This window comes from Rattus norvegicus, chromosome 1, assembly GCF_036323735.1.
Source record: "Rattus norvegicus strain BN/NHsdMcwi chromosome 1, GRCr8, whole genome shotgun sequence".
Lineage (NCBI taxonomy): Eukaryota > Metazoa > Chordata > Mammalia > Rodentia > Muridae > Rattus > Rattus norvegicus.
In genome coordinates, this window is record NC_086019.1 from 82,403,618 (window position 1) to 82,419,004 (window position 15,387).

At 46.1% G+C, this 15,387-nt stretch overlaps 1 protein-coding gene across 2 annotated transcripts; it reads right to left on the bottom strand.

Annotated features, from left to right (window-relative positions):
• Window positions 1-1,453: 1,453 nt before the first annotated feature.
• On the bottom strand, window positions 1,454-15,165 carry Zscan18 (zinc finger and SCAN domain containing 18). 2 transcript variants are annotated; one of them, NM_001427176.1, is made up of 7 exons: window positions 14,981-15,081; window positions 8,157-9,952; window positions 7,467-7,616; window positions 5,448-5,554; window positions 5,106-5,184; window positions 4,190-4,279; window positions 1,454-3,095 (listed from the first exon to the last, which is right to left on the bottom strand). In NM_001427176.1, the coding sequence occupies exons 2-7, from the start codon at window positions 9,850-9,852 to the stop codon at window positions 2,542-2,544; spliced, it is 2,676 nt and encodes an 891-aa protein (NP_001414105.1). In that variant the 5' UTR covers window positions 9,853-9,952; window positions 14,981-15,081; the 3' UTR covers window positions 1,454-2,541. The 2 variants fall into 2 exon arrangements, 1 of the variants encoding a protein (NP_001414105.1); XR_005498714.2 differs by having other exon boundaries at window positions 3,047-3,095; window positions 4,998-5,184; window positions 14,981-15,165.
• Window positions 15,166-15,387: the final 222 nt, after the last annotated feature.

The window sequence follows — 15,387 nt, forward strand, 5'->3', positions numbered from 1 at the left end:
AATGTATATAAGAAATACTCAAGTTAATAAAAAATAAAAAAAAAAAAGAAAGAAAAAAAAAATATCTAATCAAAAACCCAAACCTACATAGCAACCAAAAAAAAAAAAAAAAACTTCAGGTGCAATTAGTTTAATATTTACCTTTCTATGCTCCATGCCGCAATTCTAACACACAAAGTTTTAACAGTTCAATGTGTATAGGCTATCTTTGAAATCGAGTGTGCTCATCACTTGCAGCGTATTCATTGGAGCTACATTTCAGAAGCTAACTGGACACAAGTAGCCACCATACCAGTCACACTTCCTTTGCTTCATGACTCAGACTTTCCCTACTTCCTTGGGGGTTACAGATATATAGGAAAGATCAGTTTAAGTGACTTAATGGACTCTTGGACATAAATCTACTTGAAAGATACATACTACTTGAGAAATCCTAGTAACAAAGACTACTTACAAAAGGACAATGTAGAATGTTGGGAACAACTGATTAACATGGAGGGAAAGTCACTTTGTAAACTTCATAGTATAGACTTGATTTAGGCAACTGTAAATGGATGATAAATACAGGGCTAGAATTTTGATTAAAAGTAGGATACTTACCTTATCACAAAGTATCTCCCCATATATTGCCTGAACACTCCTGAGCAAATTGCCTGAGCAAATCAGGTATCACAACAGGGGGCACATGGGTATTGCACACCCTCAAGACACAGGAGCAAGTGGGCACACATGCAAAGCACAGGCACATTGGGTAAAATGGTAGTCACAGCAGGTCTGAGTAATAAGTGCACTAATATCCTTTATACTGTTTTTGTGCTTTTCCAGGAAGCTCAACTTTTGAATAGGAAGACAGACCTCCCACTGGTTCATTTACACAAAAGAACCTGGAGGTAGAGTACCAGGATGTAGCACAGAAAATCTATGGCAATGGAGGAAAATAGGGTGATAGGTGACTACTTGTAATAAGTTAGAAAAACACATTTAGACTTGTTTTTACCAGAAGAGACGCACCTAAATATGCAGTTCCAGGATCCTTAGAAGTGATGAGGCCATCTGATCGGTTTTCTAAGGCAGTGGTTCTCAACCTTCCTAATGCTGTGACGCTTTAATACGCTTCATGTTGTGGTGACCCCTCCCCATCATAAAATTATGCCATTGTTACTTCATAACCGTAATCTTGCTACTGTTATGAATCAGAATGTAGATATCTGATATGCAGGATACCTTATTTGTGGCCCCCCACTGCTCTGAGGCTTTATGATTGGAAGTGATTTGTATCTTCTCCCAGGTAAAGGGGAAGAGGCTTCTCCATGTGTTCCAAAAATCCCATAGAAAGAAAGCTACAGCAGGGATGGTGTCCGGATCCCAGACTCACTCACTGTAATGAGGAAAATGTCCCATCACCAGCACTCAAGGAAGCTGCTACACAATCACAAAACAATGAGCTATAATATGAATGAAGAAATAAATACTTTATTATGGTAAGCCTCTGATTTGGGGGTTACACAAATTGCCTGCTCAAACACTGACAGAAAAAGACACCCTTTCTGTATCTGCGGAGCAATTACATTTATGGTCAGGCAATAGAAACAATGTTGTAATCTGAAGTTAAAAGCAAAACCACAAGATCACCTATGTAGGCCACATTTGGTTCTCTCAGCTCAGATACAGATCATTTCTTCAACCTGTATGCTTGTACCCCTTAACAAATATATTTAATGTGGTTGCCAGCTCTCAGATACTCAGCTGAGAAGTTTCACAAAACAATACTTGCTTTTACTACATGATGCATTCTGACCTTTCATTCTACTTCATTGTTTTGTAGTATCAGTGGCCATCCACTGACCGGACTTCACAACTCACAAATGGGCTCAAACCCAGTCTGAAATCAGCATATTTTGTGATCTTTGCAAGCCACTCCACATATGTGACTTGAACTAAGAAACAGCATTTGCTCTTAAGGATTCAGAAGTAAACCTGACATCACATACTTACAAAAAGGCCAAAATAGATGGCAAGAATTATATGTGAACAAACAAGGAGCTCGAGAAGCAACTGAGGCAAGAAGGGCTCAAGAAAGCGCCAACAGATCACATACTTTAAGGCAACTCAACACTTTGTACAATGTCAAATGACCAGAGTACGAATGGTATTAAAGTACTGCAGAAATGGAGTCTTCCAACACATCTGATAGTTTACAGGATATAACATCAGACCAAAGTGTGTTTCTAAGATGATGAGCACGTTAGCATCCAGAAAATAAGCACAGATATGCCTGTAGAAATACAAGAATCCACTACTACACGAATCTTAGGATCACTCAGGTTACAACTGTCATGTTATGGGACAGTCATAGCAGAGTTGCTTTGCCTTACACCTCAAGTTGTATAAGGAAAACCACCCACACACTAGAAGCTGCCAATCTTCCCATCAATGAGTTTTGCTTGTGGCAGAGAAGGGCTCTAGGTGTGGCTTTCTTTTGTTGTTTTGTATGTGATTCTTGGGGTGCTTGACCACAACTAAGCTGAACTGTAAGGGTTCCTAGTAGCCCTGGCTCACATAGCATGTCTCACTGCCATGACTCTTGTGATGCTCCATAAGGTTCGAGATCCATGCAAAGGCCTCTCCACATTCACTGCATGTATAGGGCTTCCCTTGAGATGCATTAAATTCATCAGTTGCAGAGCATCCCCCAGCAGAAATTCCTGGGTCCTTCCCAGATGGTTCATCACCATCCACATGAAGCACCTTCCCTGCATCAAATGGTAGCTGATAGCTGCTGGTGCTGGAAAGACACTCAGGGTCCTCTTCATCCTCATCATCTGGATGGGGCCTCTTTGTCCCAGTGCCTTGATGTGGCCTATCCTTGTCCTGGGCTGACTGCTGAATGACTGATTGCCTCTGGGGACTGGTAGGGCTTGAATCCTCAGCCTCATCCTCAGCATCCAAAGCCTTCTGAGGTTGCTGTTTCTCCTCCAGGGTAGTATCTATCAAAGGGCTAACAGGAACATCCCCTGAAAGACTCTCCATCAGTGTCTCCCCCAAAGAGACTTCTTCACACACATTTCCGTTGCTTTCCTGCTGCCCGGTGCTGTCTGAAACAAAGTGAAAATGTAAGCAGTCCTATTTCCCAGGCTCTAAGACATAAACTGACTTGAGCAGAAATCAAGAAAAATATAGTAAATTGTGAGGACCAAAGGGCTGAGCTCAGGGGAAGGGGGATCAGCTAAGAGCTCTTGGTATGCACAGCCTAACCCTCTTTACAACTCAGACATCATACAGTAGCCGACTGCAGTATCATGAACCTCACAAGACCCATGATCTGTTCTTCCCTCTCCTAATCTGCATGACCTCCTTTCTTTGACACTCAGAATGTCTGCTGAGCTCAATGCTGACCGTCACAGAGTGTTTTGTAGGTTAAAGTGACCATGTATATTCTGGTCAGAAATTCAGATGGCAAGGAGGAGCCTCCTTCCTGCTGTGGTAGATTAAGATCTGAAACCATCTTCCTGATCGAAGTGACTTGGCAATGGAGGATGCAAAGAACTGTGAGATGGTCCAGGGGACATGTCTTTCACTGGTAAGAACCAAATGAGTCTTGGCAAGCTACCCAGTTTTACCCATGGTGCTCAATGAACCACTATAGTCTCTGGCTTGGCCTTGCAGCAATAGCATGCACACAAAACATGCAGGGGTGTAGTATGTGCTTTTACCCTCCAGGATTCTCCCCATAAAACCCAGAGGCATCTGTGAGAAAGCCAAAACCAGCCCTTTAGAGAGGCAATCAGAAAAAATGAGGTCCACAGCCTCAACTCCACTGAGAGCCAGTGTCATTGGGCAGTGTGTGGGGAGACCACTGAGACATCTGTGCCCTAGATAGGCCTCTGAATGAATATGGCTTTTTGTGTGGCCCTCGGATCCACCAAAAAGGAGTAGAAAGGCTACAGAGTTGAGCTTAGTCAACTGACAGATGAATTAAGTGTGTGTAGTCTTTTGGGTGACATGCTTTATGCTGTAAGAAATAATGAAATGGCATTTTCCCCCACACAGTAGATAGGAAAGTGATTAAAGTCAAAGCTAGAATCTTTGCTGAGCTTAATGAAAGTGTGAGGGGCCCCGCCCACCTTAAAAGAGAAGTGTACCCTTTATGCACCCACCAGGCCCATATGACCATGTAACTCAACCTCACCTGGGAGGCTGCTCCCTGGCAGTTCTTCCACCACACAAGATTTCTCTGTCTCCAGCATGGAAGATGGACCAGCCTGGGAAAACTGACACCCTGAGATTTAGAAAGAGGAAAAAAAGTAAAGGAGGGACAGACAAAACAAAAGCTAAGAGGCTCTGTGTCCTATTGGGTCTCTGGGACACAGATTGCAACTACCTTCCCTGCATCAGGACAATTCCTGTCTGAACACAACCATCAAAGCTGTCCTGTAGTCTGAGCCCCTGAAAAGCTGAGGCTTCTAAAGAAGGCAGCAGAGGCAAAGAGGAAGATCTTATGTGAGGCTGGAGGCTACCTATGGAACAGCTAGAAAATAGGGAATGTCCAGAGTGGAGCAAAGTTGAATACTGAGCCCTAAATGGACTCAGCAGCAGGGCAATCTCCAGTTGCAATAAAACTAAAATATAGAATTAGAACATGCATAAATAAATAAATAAATAAATAAATAAATAAATAAATAAATAAATAACCAACTAACCAACCAACCTCAGAAGTCTAGATATAAACATCCCTACAAATAAAGATTCCAGAATAAGAACTTCAGTGAAAGACCATTCCCAAGACCAAGCATTGCACAAACAAGGTGAGAGTGCTAAAGGCTTGCGGTCAGGGAGCCTTTCCAAGTCCAGATTTTGCAGTTCTCATAGGCCAGGGCTGCAAACAGAAAGCCCCAGATGGAACTCAAAAGTGTAGACCAGGATAGATGGAGAACTTGGCAAACAAATCCTAATTCAAAGACATTTAAAACATATTCAGCTTCAAACACTTAAATCACCCTTGGTGTCCCAACTACAGTTCCTGGGACAGGGTCAGAATCCTCCATGCCAACAGTTCTGGAAGAGGATGCAGGGTGGAACGTGAGCCAGTGGGAGGTGGGTCTCACCCCACAGGAGCAGTTTGCTGTAACTGGTCAGGTTATCCTCTGTGGGATCCAGGTGGTCCCATTCCGACTGTAGAGGCTCCTGTGGAAATGATAATGAACTCTAAAACAGCAGCTCTGAGCCACCCCAAACTGCACTAAGGCAATGCCCTTCCTTGCATTCTACCCTTGAATTTCCTCAAAAGCAGCTTTCTCAGCCACAGCACTATAGACATTGGGCCCATTATCCTTTGCTGTCCCAGAGTATTAATTTTGAGAGGAAAAAAAATAAAGTCAACAGCCAATAGGGAAAGACCATGTGAGCTGTGACAAGATCAGCCTCCCAGGTCCAAGAGCTACACCCACCTTCAGCTCAACAGTGGCAGAGTTGGCCTTTTCACTCTTTTCTCCCTCTGTATGCTCTTGATCCAAATGCACAGATTCCAGCGTAGGCCAGGCTGGAAGGAGGGGAGCTGAGGAAACAAGTTATCAGTGGCCTACATAACTCCAAATTAAGTATACCCCACACCTTCCCACACAGGCCCCAGGACAAATGTAGAAAGAACTCTTCCTGCACAAACGGGTTCCAAAGCTCAATGAACACTGCATTTGTCTGCAACTGACAGAGCAGGGTGGACACAAAAATAAAAAACCATAAAGACATTCAAGCTCCTCAGTAGCCTAGAAATGCCAATTCAGATCAGGAAGGAAGGAACTTCCCAACTTCCTTTTTTATCCCAACTAGACTGGTAGAAATGTTAAACAGCAAACAGAGCAAGTGGGCACCCTCCTGTGCTGGCTTGTAGTATAGTCAGGGAATGTTAAAGTGTATGTGCCCTCAGGCCAGTGGTTGTCAGGAAACCATGCCATACAAGCTAGAGTGCCATAGTAAGGCTAGGATACTGTAGCCTGTTTTAAAAAGCAAAATAGAAAGACTGAGTACACAGAATGCTAAGTAGCTGAGGAGCCAAAACTTTGACCACAGCTGCCCTATTTGAATAACAAATGAGAGGGCACAAGTGCACCATGGTCCCACAGACCTTCTGTACACAATGTGATGTACAGAAAGACATGAAAGGACATGATCCATGTAATGGTTTGAATATGCTTGACCCAGGGAGTGGTACTATTAGGAGGTATGGCCTTGTTGGAAAAAGTGTGTCACTGTGGGTGTGAGCTTTAAGACCCTCATTCTAGCTCCCTAGAAGCCAGTCTTCTAGCAGCCTTCAGATAAAGATATAGAACTCTCAGCCCCTCCTACACCATGTCTATCTGGACACTGCCATGCTCCTGCCTTCATTTTTTTTCTTTTTTTTTTTTTTTTCCGGAGCTGGGGACCGAACCCAGAGCCTTGCACTTGCTAGGCAAGCGCTCTACCACTGAGCTAAATCCCCAACCCCTCCCGCCTTCATGATAATGGACTGAACCTCTGAACCTGTAACCCAGCCCCAACTAAATATTGTTCTCATAAGAGTTGCCTTGGCAAATACATAGGCGAATGCCAGCAGCAAACCACTGAACTGAGAACGGACCCCCGTTGAAGGAATCAGAGAAAGGATTGAAAGAGCTTGAAGGGGCTTGAGACCCCATATGAACAACAAGGCCAACAACCAGAGCTTCCAGGGACTAAGCCACTACCCAAAGACTATACATGGACTGACCCTGGGCTCCAACCTCATAGGTAGCAATAAATAGCCCAGTAAGAGCACCAGTGGAAGGGGAAGCCCTTGGTCCTGCCAAGACTGAACCCCCAGTGAACGTGATTGTTGGGGGGAGGGCAGTAATGGGGGGAAGGATGGGGAGGGGAAGCCCGTATAGAAGAGGAGGGGGAGGGGTTATGGGATGTTGGCCCAGAAACCGGGAAGGGGAATAATAATCGAAATGTAAATAAGAAATACTCAAGTAAATAAAGATTAAAAAAAAAAAGAAATACCCAATTTAATAAAGATGGAGAAAAAAAAAAAGAGTTGTCTTGGTCATGGTGTCTGTTCACAGCAATAAAACCCTAACTAAGGCACTCTAGGATAGAGGTAGGGAGAAAAAAAAATTGGCAGTACAGAGTGAGGTTTTGAGTGACAGCCCCATGCTGCTAATGGGCAGCTTCCTATGCTGGCACTGAATTATATCCACAATGAAATTATTTCTTAGATGATAACCATGTAGGACTGACAAATTTTGTAAGGCAAATTGAGAAAAAAATGCATATCTAACATACACAAGAATCTACAGAAATAAGTCCCAACTGCAGTTCAGACATACATGCCTTGCTATCTGACTTCCCCCTGGCTTTTACACTGCCTCCACCACATCGTCCCTTTCCCACCACAGACCCCATGCACCTCCTCAGCGAAGGCCAGTCAAGGCAAGAGGACCATTGCTACTTACAAGTATCTCGGCATACCAGGATCTCCCTGGGTCTTAAGTTTCTGCTGGGACTTAGCAACCCACATGGTAGCAGCAGGGGCTCAGGACACCTCTCATAGTCTCCCTCGCTGAATGACGATGATGACCCACCCGGGGAACACAACATCATTCCTGTGTACAATCAAGGCAATAGTGATTCCAATAGGTTGAGACACAGCAAATCCACAATGAGCCAGATATGGACCGACCCAAGGTATGACCCGAGCCCCTAGGCTCCAACAGACCACCACCACCCATCTCTCAGGCCCCACCCTTAGACATGGAGATAACCTCCAGCTTCTAATCCACCCAGAATATTTACCTAGTTTTTAAGACCCTGGTACCTGCCTCTGATTGCCCTTCATTTCTCCTCCTTTCTAACATCTGGAAAGCAAATGTGAGGGCAGAAACCCAAGGCAGTGTCCTAGTCCATGAGGCAGGCCTAATAGAGATGCCACTGGGCACAGAGGTGGGGGCTCAGATCCCCGGTGACTGAGGAGCTCCCTTACCAGCTCAGGGATGGTTGTTTCTGTGTCCCTTAACACATGGGGTGACTACACTCTCAGGAAAGCCACGGCTGGGGTCTGAACGCTATGTTGCAGATGCCAATCCTCCCAGGACCTCCTGCCCGTCTCCTCTAAGGTATGCTTTCCTCTGGGGCGGCATACTCACCTGACTCCTCCAGGATGTCAGAGATACCCTCCACCAGGGAGGCAGCTTTCTTGCAATTCTCAGGATACTGGGCTACCACCCAGGGACGGACCCTGTCTGGCAAGATGCCCAGGAACTGCTCCAGAACCAGCAGCTCCAGGATCTGCTCTTTGGAGCAGGCCTCCGGCCTCAGCCACTGACGGCATAGCTCATGAAGCCTGGCCAAAGTCTGGTGAGGCCCAGCTGCCTCCTGGTAGACAAACTCCCGGAAGCGCAGGCGGGAGAACTCAAGGTCAGCAGCAGATCTCTCAGTGATGGTTTCTGTTTCCTTCCGCTGATGAGGCTTTTCCTGTTGGCTGAGCTCCTCCTGTTCACTGAACCCTACCTGCTGAATGAAGTCCTCCTGTAGAATCAGTTCCTTTTGGATGGGCTCATCCTGATGAATGGGCCCCACTTGATGAATGAGTTCATGTTGGATAGAAGCATCCTGCTGAATGGGCTCGCCCTGCTGAATGAATTCTTCCTTTTGGATGAACTTATTCTGCTGAATGAACTCCTCCTGCTGAACCAGTTCTTGTTCGATGGGCTCATCCTGATAGATGAGTTCCTTCTGGATGAAAGCATTCTGCTCAATGCTCTCCTCCTGCTCAATGGGCTCCTCCTGTTGGATGGGCTTTTCCTGCTCAATGGGTTCCTCCTGCTGGATGAGTTCTTCCTGTTGGATGGGCTTTTCCTGCTCAATGGGTTCCTCCTGCTGGATGAGTTCTTCCTGTTGGATGGGCTTTTCCTGCTCAATGGGTTCCTCCTGCTGGATGAGTTCTTCCTGTTGGATGGATTTATGCTCCTCAATGGATCCCTCCTGCTGGATGAGTTCTTCCTGTTGGATGGGCTTTTCCTGCTCAATGGGTCCCTCCTGCTGGATGAGTTCTTCCTGTTGGATGGGTTTATGCTGCTCAATGGGCTCTGTCTGCTGCATGGGTTCATCCTGCTGCATGGGTTCTTCCCACTGGCTGGGCTCATCCTGCTGCATGGGTTCTTCCTGCTGCATAGGTACATCCTTCTCGTCAGGTTCTTCCCTCTGGCTGGGTTCCTGCAGTTGGACAGACTCTTCCTCTTGATTGGGCTCATCCCGCCGACTAGGTTCTTGCTGCTCACTGAGTTCTTCCCCCTGGTTGGGAGGATCATCCTGCTCACTGAATTCTTCCCTCTGGTTGGGAGGATCATCCTGCTCACTGAATTCTTCCCCCTGGTTGGGAGGATCATCCTGCTCACTGAATTCTTCCCTCTGGTTGGGAGGATCATCCTGCTCACTGAATTCTTCCCCCTGGTTGGGAGGATCATCCTGCTCACTGAATTCTTCCCTCTGGTTGGGAGGATCATCCTGCTCACTGAATTCTTCCCTCTGGTTGGGAGGATCATCCTGCTCACTGAATTCTTCCCCCTGGTTGGGAGGATCATCCTGCTCACTGAATTCTTCCCCCTGGTTGGGAGGATCATCCTGCTCACTGAATTCTTCCCCCTGGTTGGGCTCATCCCTCTGACTAGGTTCCAGCAGCTTGATGGGTTCCTCTTTCTGGATGAGTTCATCCTGCCTCCTGCATTCCTCCTGCTGGCTAGGTTCTTCCTGCTGGGCTGTATCTTCTGACCGCAGAGTAGATGGTTCTGGTTGGGGTGGGGAGCTTCTAGGGGAGGCTAATACCCTCTCCAAAGGCAGCATCTTCCCAGGCTGCCACAGAAATATAACTGTGTCTAGCCAAGAACTCAGCAAAGATGGCAAGTATAACAGGGTAACCAAGAGAAGTCAGCAGTACCAGAACCTGAGGAAAAACAAAGGACATCAACAAAAGGATGCCCACATAGTGAGACCCCAGCCATGGCATACTCTGGGAAAAGAGAATGAATGGGGGTGTCTGAGTATAACCATGAACCCAAAATACCCAGGACTTATGCAGAATTATTGCTAAGCAATCTTCTTGCCATCGTCAGTAGAATTCCACCTTTTTACATGTATAGATAAAAATTAAAAATCAGCAGGAGCAACTTTATGTAAGATATTATTAATAGGATTTCTTTTAAGCCATGGATGAGATAAATATGAAAATTACCAGGAGAGTTTCCATTATAAACCTAGATGAATATACCATACAATATCAGTAAATTCATTCTTACTATATATACTGTATATATGATATAGGTCATATCACACCAAATCTGATTTATCCCCAAAATACAACATCATTTTAACATCTAAATATGTATTATTGGGACTTTAGTTCCTCAAAACAAGAATGATCTCAGTGCAGCATTGTTCTTCTCATTAAAAGTACTATATCTCAGGGCTAGAGAGACGGCTCAGCAGTTAGGAGCACTGACTGCTCTTCCAGAAGTCCTGAGTTCAATTCCCAGAAACCACATGGTAACTCACAACCATCTGTAATGGGATCCGATGTCCTCTTCTGGGGTGTCTGAATTCAGCAACAGTGTACTCACTTACATGAAATAAATAAATCTTTAAAAAAAGAAAACCTACTATATCTTAGAGCTGGAGTTAAGAACACTTGTTGCTCTGGCAGAGTACCCAGATTCAACTTCCAGCACCTACATGGTGGCTCACAACCCTCTATAACTATAACTTTTAAGCCATGGATGAGATAAATATGAAAATTACCAGGAGAGTTTCCATTATAAACCTAGATGAATATACCATACAATATCAGTAAATTCATTCTTACTATATATACTGTATATATGATATAGGTCATATCACACCAAATCTGATTTATCCCCAAAATACAACATCATTTTATATAGTTCCAGAGCATCTGATGATCTCTCTGACCTCTGAAGGCACCAGGCATGTATGTATCACATACATGAAGGCAAAACACTACCATACATAAAATAAACCCCCAAAAACCACCCAAACCGAATATAACATTGTCCTTGCAGAACCATTCAAAGGAACTGTTTTGTTTTTTTTTTCCTTCTAAAAATAATTGAGGAATTCAAAATAAAATCTGTCCATGACAACAGCTAACACCATCAAAAATATCATCCACTGTCTCCCTACCTAACCCCAGCTTACCCTATAGGCACCTTTCTAGTTTTTAACAGGGCTGGACTCTGAAGTGGTCCCTCAGGGTCCATATTCTCTGCATGCTCTCTCTCACACACATCTCTCATGCTACTTTATTTCTGTACATTGCTTGTCTCCCACACTGAAACCTTAGCCCTAGGAGAGCAGGGTTATTTACAGACAGGTCACTAGGCCCAGCAGTTCTGGCTTCTGTATTTGTTCACTGTACCTTTTATGAAATGTACTTATTTATTAAAGGGCATGCTACGTATGTCTAGTAGCCAATATAGCATCTCATACCCATCTATCTGGGGTCATTTAGGACCTATTTGAAGAATAAATAAAAGAACAGAATAGCCCAGCTACAGGGACAGACTCACCCCTATGACCTACAATGGGAGTACCCATTCCTTTTTTGCATCTGCACTGAGGATCCTTAGACCACCCACTAGTGCTTGGCTTTTTTTTTTTAATGATTTCTTTATCTCTGATGGGGGTAAACTGCCTGTTTTCCTTACAGCTGTCAGGTAAGATCCCTACCTGCCTCTATCTTGTCATCATTTGTCCCTATCTTCATCATCCTGACATTACTGTTTTAAACCTGTGTTTCAACCACTTAATGTTCTAATGATTCTTCCTATCAAATTCAACTGTTTTAAAAACAAATTTCCAGTTTCCAAAATCTACTTTACTTTGGGCTTTCTTCACTACCTCAAGTTTAAAAATGCATTCTCTCATTCATGCTACTAGAACAAAGATAGCAATATAAGGCCTCCAATAACAGTTTAAGCCCTTGAGGTTGTCTTGACTACTCTCCTTTGGCCTATAGCAAGGCAGCCAGAGTCCTGACATGTTTCTATACTACTTCCTTTCAGCTAGCCTCCATTCTAGGCTCTTTTCTTTACCCACATTCTACCGCTGATTCTCCTGGAGTATCTTTTGATATGGAGTGGAATGTCAGTCCCAGTGAGATGACATAGCCACCAGGCTCTGGATATAGAACTCTATGTAACAAATGAATTTGCGTTCTTCACACATCAGGCACATTCATCCTACACAGAACTTGTGTCCACAAAGTTAACTGTGAACTTGCTCAGATGTCCACACACACAGGTTTATCAAACCAGGCCCTCTTGGGGGCTTGTGTCATCTTCGGAGTCTCACGAGCCTCTAAGGGTAGAGAAAGAACAAACCCAAGGCAGTAGGTGGGGAGAACATTCACAGACTGGGTGAGTGCTGGGCTTAGGATTCTGCCTACAAACTGACATAGCTGCCCCATCTTTCTTGTTCCAGACTCCTCATGAGGTTCCTCTAAGTGGTCCTCCCCACACCCACTTCACCACTAAGGGTCATCACATAACCATCACCTCTGCTTCTTTTCAGGTGGCACAGCAGCCCTCAGTCAACTGTTTGGGATCCATCTCCTCCTCCTCTACTTGCCCTGATCTGCAACACAGAAGAGGTATGGGGCCCAGCAACACAAAGGACTGAGTAGAACCACAGAGAAGCCAACAGCCTAATCAGTGGAGAACCCTGTCACCCCCACGTATAGGAAGGAACCATATGTCCCCATTTCCTTTGTCTGAAAAGAAAACTCCTATAGCAACAGGAGGCAACAGGCTGACCTGAACAGCCAGAGCCCCCTTCATAATGAACCTCTGGGAGTCAGGACCAGGGGACTGAGACCACCTTGAGAATCTCAAAGACCTCTACCCTTGAGCATGCTTTACTTGCTCTACCTGGCCCAAGACCTGGTTACACTGCTACGAGGACTTATTGGGCAGAAGACCTAGTAAGACCAAACAGCCTGAATGAAGTCACATTCCCAGTACAAATAAGACAGAGATTGTGGCATACCATGATGGAGAATGACCCCACCACTTCCTGGCTTCCCAAAGGTTCCCTTGGATGGGTTTTCCTGGACTCCAGTCCACAGACTTCAAGAGACAAAGAAGTATGGGTCAAGAAGGTGTTGAGGGCTGTATTCAAGGCCTGAAATGCTGAAGCTGAGAAAATGGTGTGTGGGTAGACAGCTGAGCTAGGGGAATCCCAAAGAATCCTCATTGCAGCTCTTGCCTTAGCAGGAAACAAATCCACCTTCTCAGGCCTTGTAAACCTTTTCTAACCACTAGGATCTGATGATAATGAACAATAATCTCACTGGGACATCAGAAATTCATCACATGGTCTTCCCTGTACTCACAGAGAATAATATAAATTACAAAAAAATCTAAATGTACATTTAAAAGAATGCAAAAGCACACACAACGGAACATTACTAAAATAGTTGCTTTCTGTGGTCTCCGTCAAGAATATACTCTATATTTTCATATGGGGTGACACAGAGTCAAACAGATATCCTAAAGAAACTGACCTGAGTTGCCTAAAAGGAAGAAAAAAAAAAAAACTCAAAATCACAGATCCAAACATCAAGTGACACAAAGGTTCACTGCGATATTGGGCCCTGATCTGGCTCCAGAGCAGGAAAAAGAACCTCCACAGGACATTACCAGAATGTGGAAGGAAGATCTTGTAACATCCACTGTGGCCTCTGGGAGGCTGGCTGAGATACAAACCAACATCAGGGAGCGAAGGATTGAGCATGAAAGCAGTGGAGGAATAAAAAAGAAAAGACAAGGAAAGGGGACAACACTAACAGGTAGACTCTGGACATAAGGTAGGAAGGATTTCTACAACCTTGGAATTGTTCTGTATAAAAGCCAATCCACAGTGGTCCACAACACCCCTCACCTGCCCCTTCATGGGTAGCACTGAGAAAACTAATGTTCTCTCCCAGCCCTCCAGGTCAGGACAGCACCTAAAACACCATTTTCACCCCTCTTCCGTGAAAAGGGTCCCCTACACAGAGGCTCAAAAGTGTTCTCTACCCCAATAACAGAGTAGACCCCTGTATTCTAAAGCCCTTGTTACCCCTCAGTCCAGTGGAATCTCTCCTAGAACCCTCCCCCACTCTCCTATTCTCCCAACCCCATGAACCTACGGATACCCTCAACCCTGCCTCTCCGGGGCACAAAGACAGGGCTCCCCAAACCCTCCCTGACCTTTATACACTCATCTTTCCCCCTCTATGGTCTTCCCATCTCTCCCAAAACCTGCACCCACCTTTGCCTAATGCCCTCCTCTCTTCCACTGCTGCAGCCTCCCAACCGGTGGACTCTATCCCAATCTGCATCTAAGATGCAGTAGCACTGGGCCTTCACCCATTCAGGATCTCTTAACCTCTCTCCCGGTCCGCTGCACAGATTGAAACCACACCCCAAGACCCTTAGCACATCCCAGATATCCCTTTCCGACACAATACTAGCTAGCGTACTGCGTTACCGAGCCACAATCCCACACGTGGTACTCCCCCACGCCACATGTTAGAGCCACACCCCCGATCCTGCCCCATCCCACGCCACACTCACACGATGCCCGCCCCACGCGCTGCACCTAGCGTCGCCACAGTCGCCTACAACGCTCCAGGGCCACAGCCCCAGCCAAAAGCCTTAAGGACTCCCTCACTGCTGGACACGTGAGAGCCATCAGTCCTGCAAATTCAAGCGCAGCCCAAGGCCACATCTCCACGCAAGAGCCTTTAGCTCCCCTCCTGGGCACAGCACCTGAGGCCACACTACCACGGTGGGACCCCCGGGGTCTCTGCTCCTGGCCCAGCCCTCACAAGGCAGGCCCATCCCTCTGCCCGACCCTGTGCACCAGCCGAACACCTACGGCCCCGCGTAGAAGGCTGCTGGTCGGCCCGACCCACCTGCTGCGCAGCGTTGCCCCACGGGCTCCCGCAGCCTCGAACACCGAGCGGCGATGGCGGCCCACTGCACTACGCGTGCGCGGCCTGAAGCACCGTAAACTGCGAACCCCAAGCGAGCTGCGGGGCTGTTCGCCAGACCTGGGCGGGGCGAAGCTGCTATGACCGCACCGCCAGTCAATCAGAGAAGACTGGCTCCGCTTCGCCTCCACGTGCACTCGCGTCACTTCCGATGCCATGGCAACGGAGTAAACAAGCGATCGTGCGGCCTCTCCCTCTCCCTCTCCTCCTCTCCTCCTCTCCCTCTCTCCCTCTCTCCCTCTCCTCCCTCTCTCCCTCTCTCCCTCTCTCTCTTCCAAAAAAGAGCCTAGGACCACCAGAACCTGAGAGGCGGAGACAAAGACTGGATT

Coding starts and splice junctions, on each gene's coding strand:
- Zscan18 (NM_001427176.1), bottom strand. CDS start 9,852: ATGCTGCCTTTGGAGAGGGTATTAGCCTCCCCTAGAAGCTCCCCACCC. Junction 7,617..8,156: donor TGACATCCTGGAGGAGTCAG/GTGAGTATGCCG, acceptor GATTGTACACAG/GAATGATGTTGTGTTCCCCG. Junction 3,096..4,189: donor GCCAGGGAGCAGCCTCCCAG/GTGAGGTTGAGT, acceptor ACTTTGTTTCAG/ACAGCACCGGGCAGCAGGAA.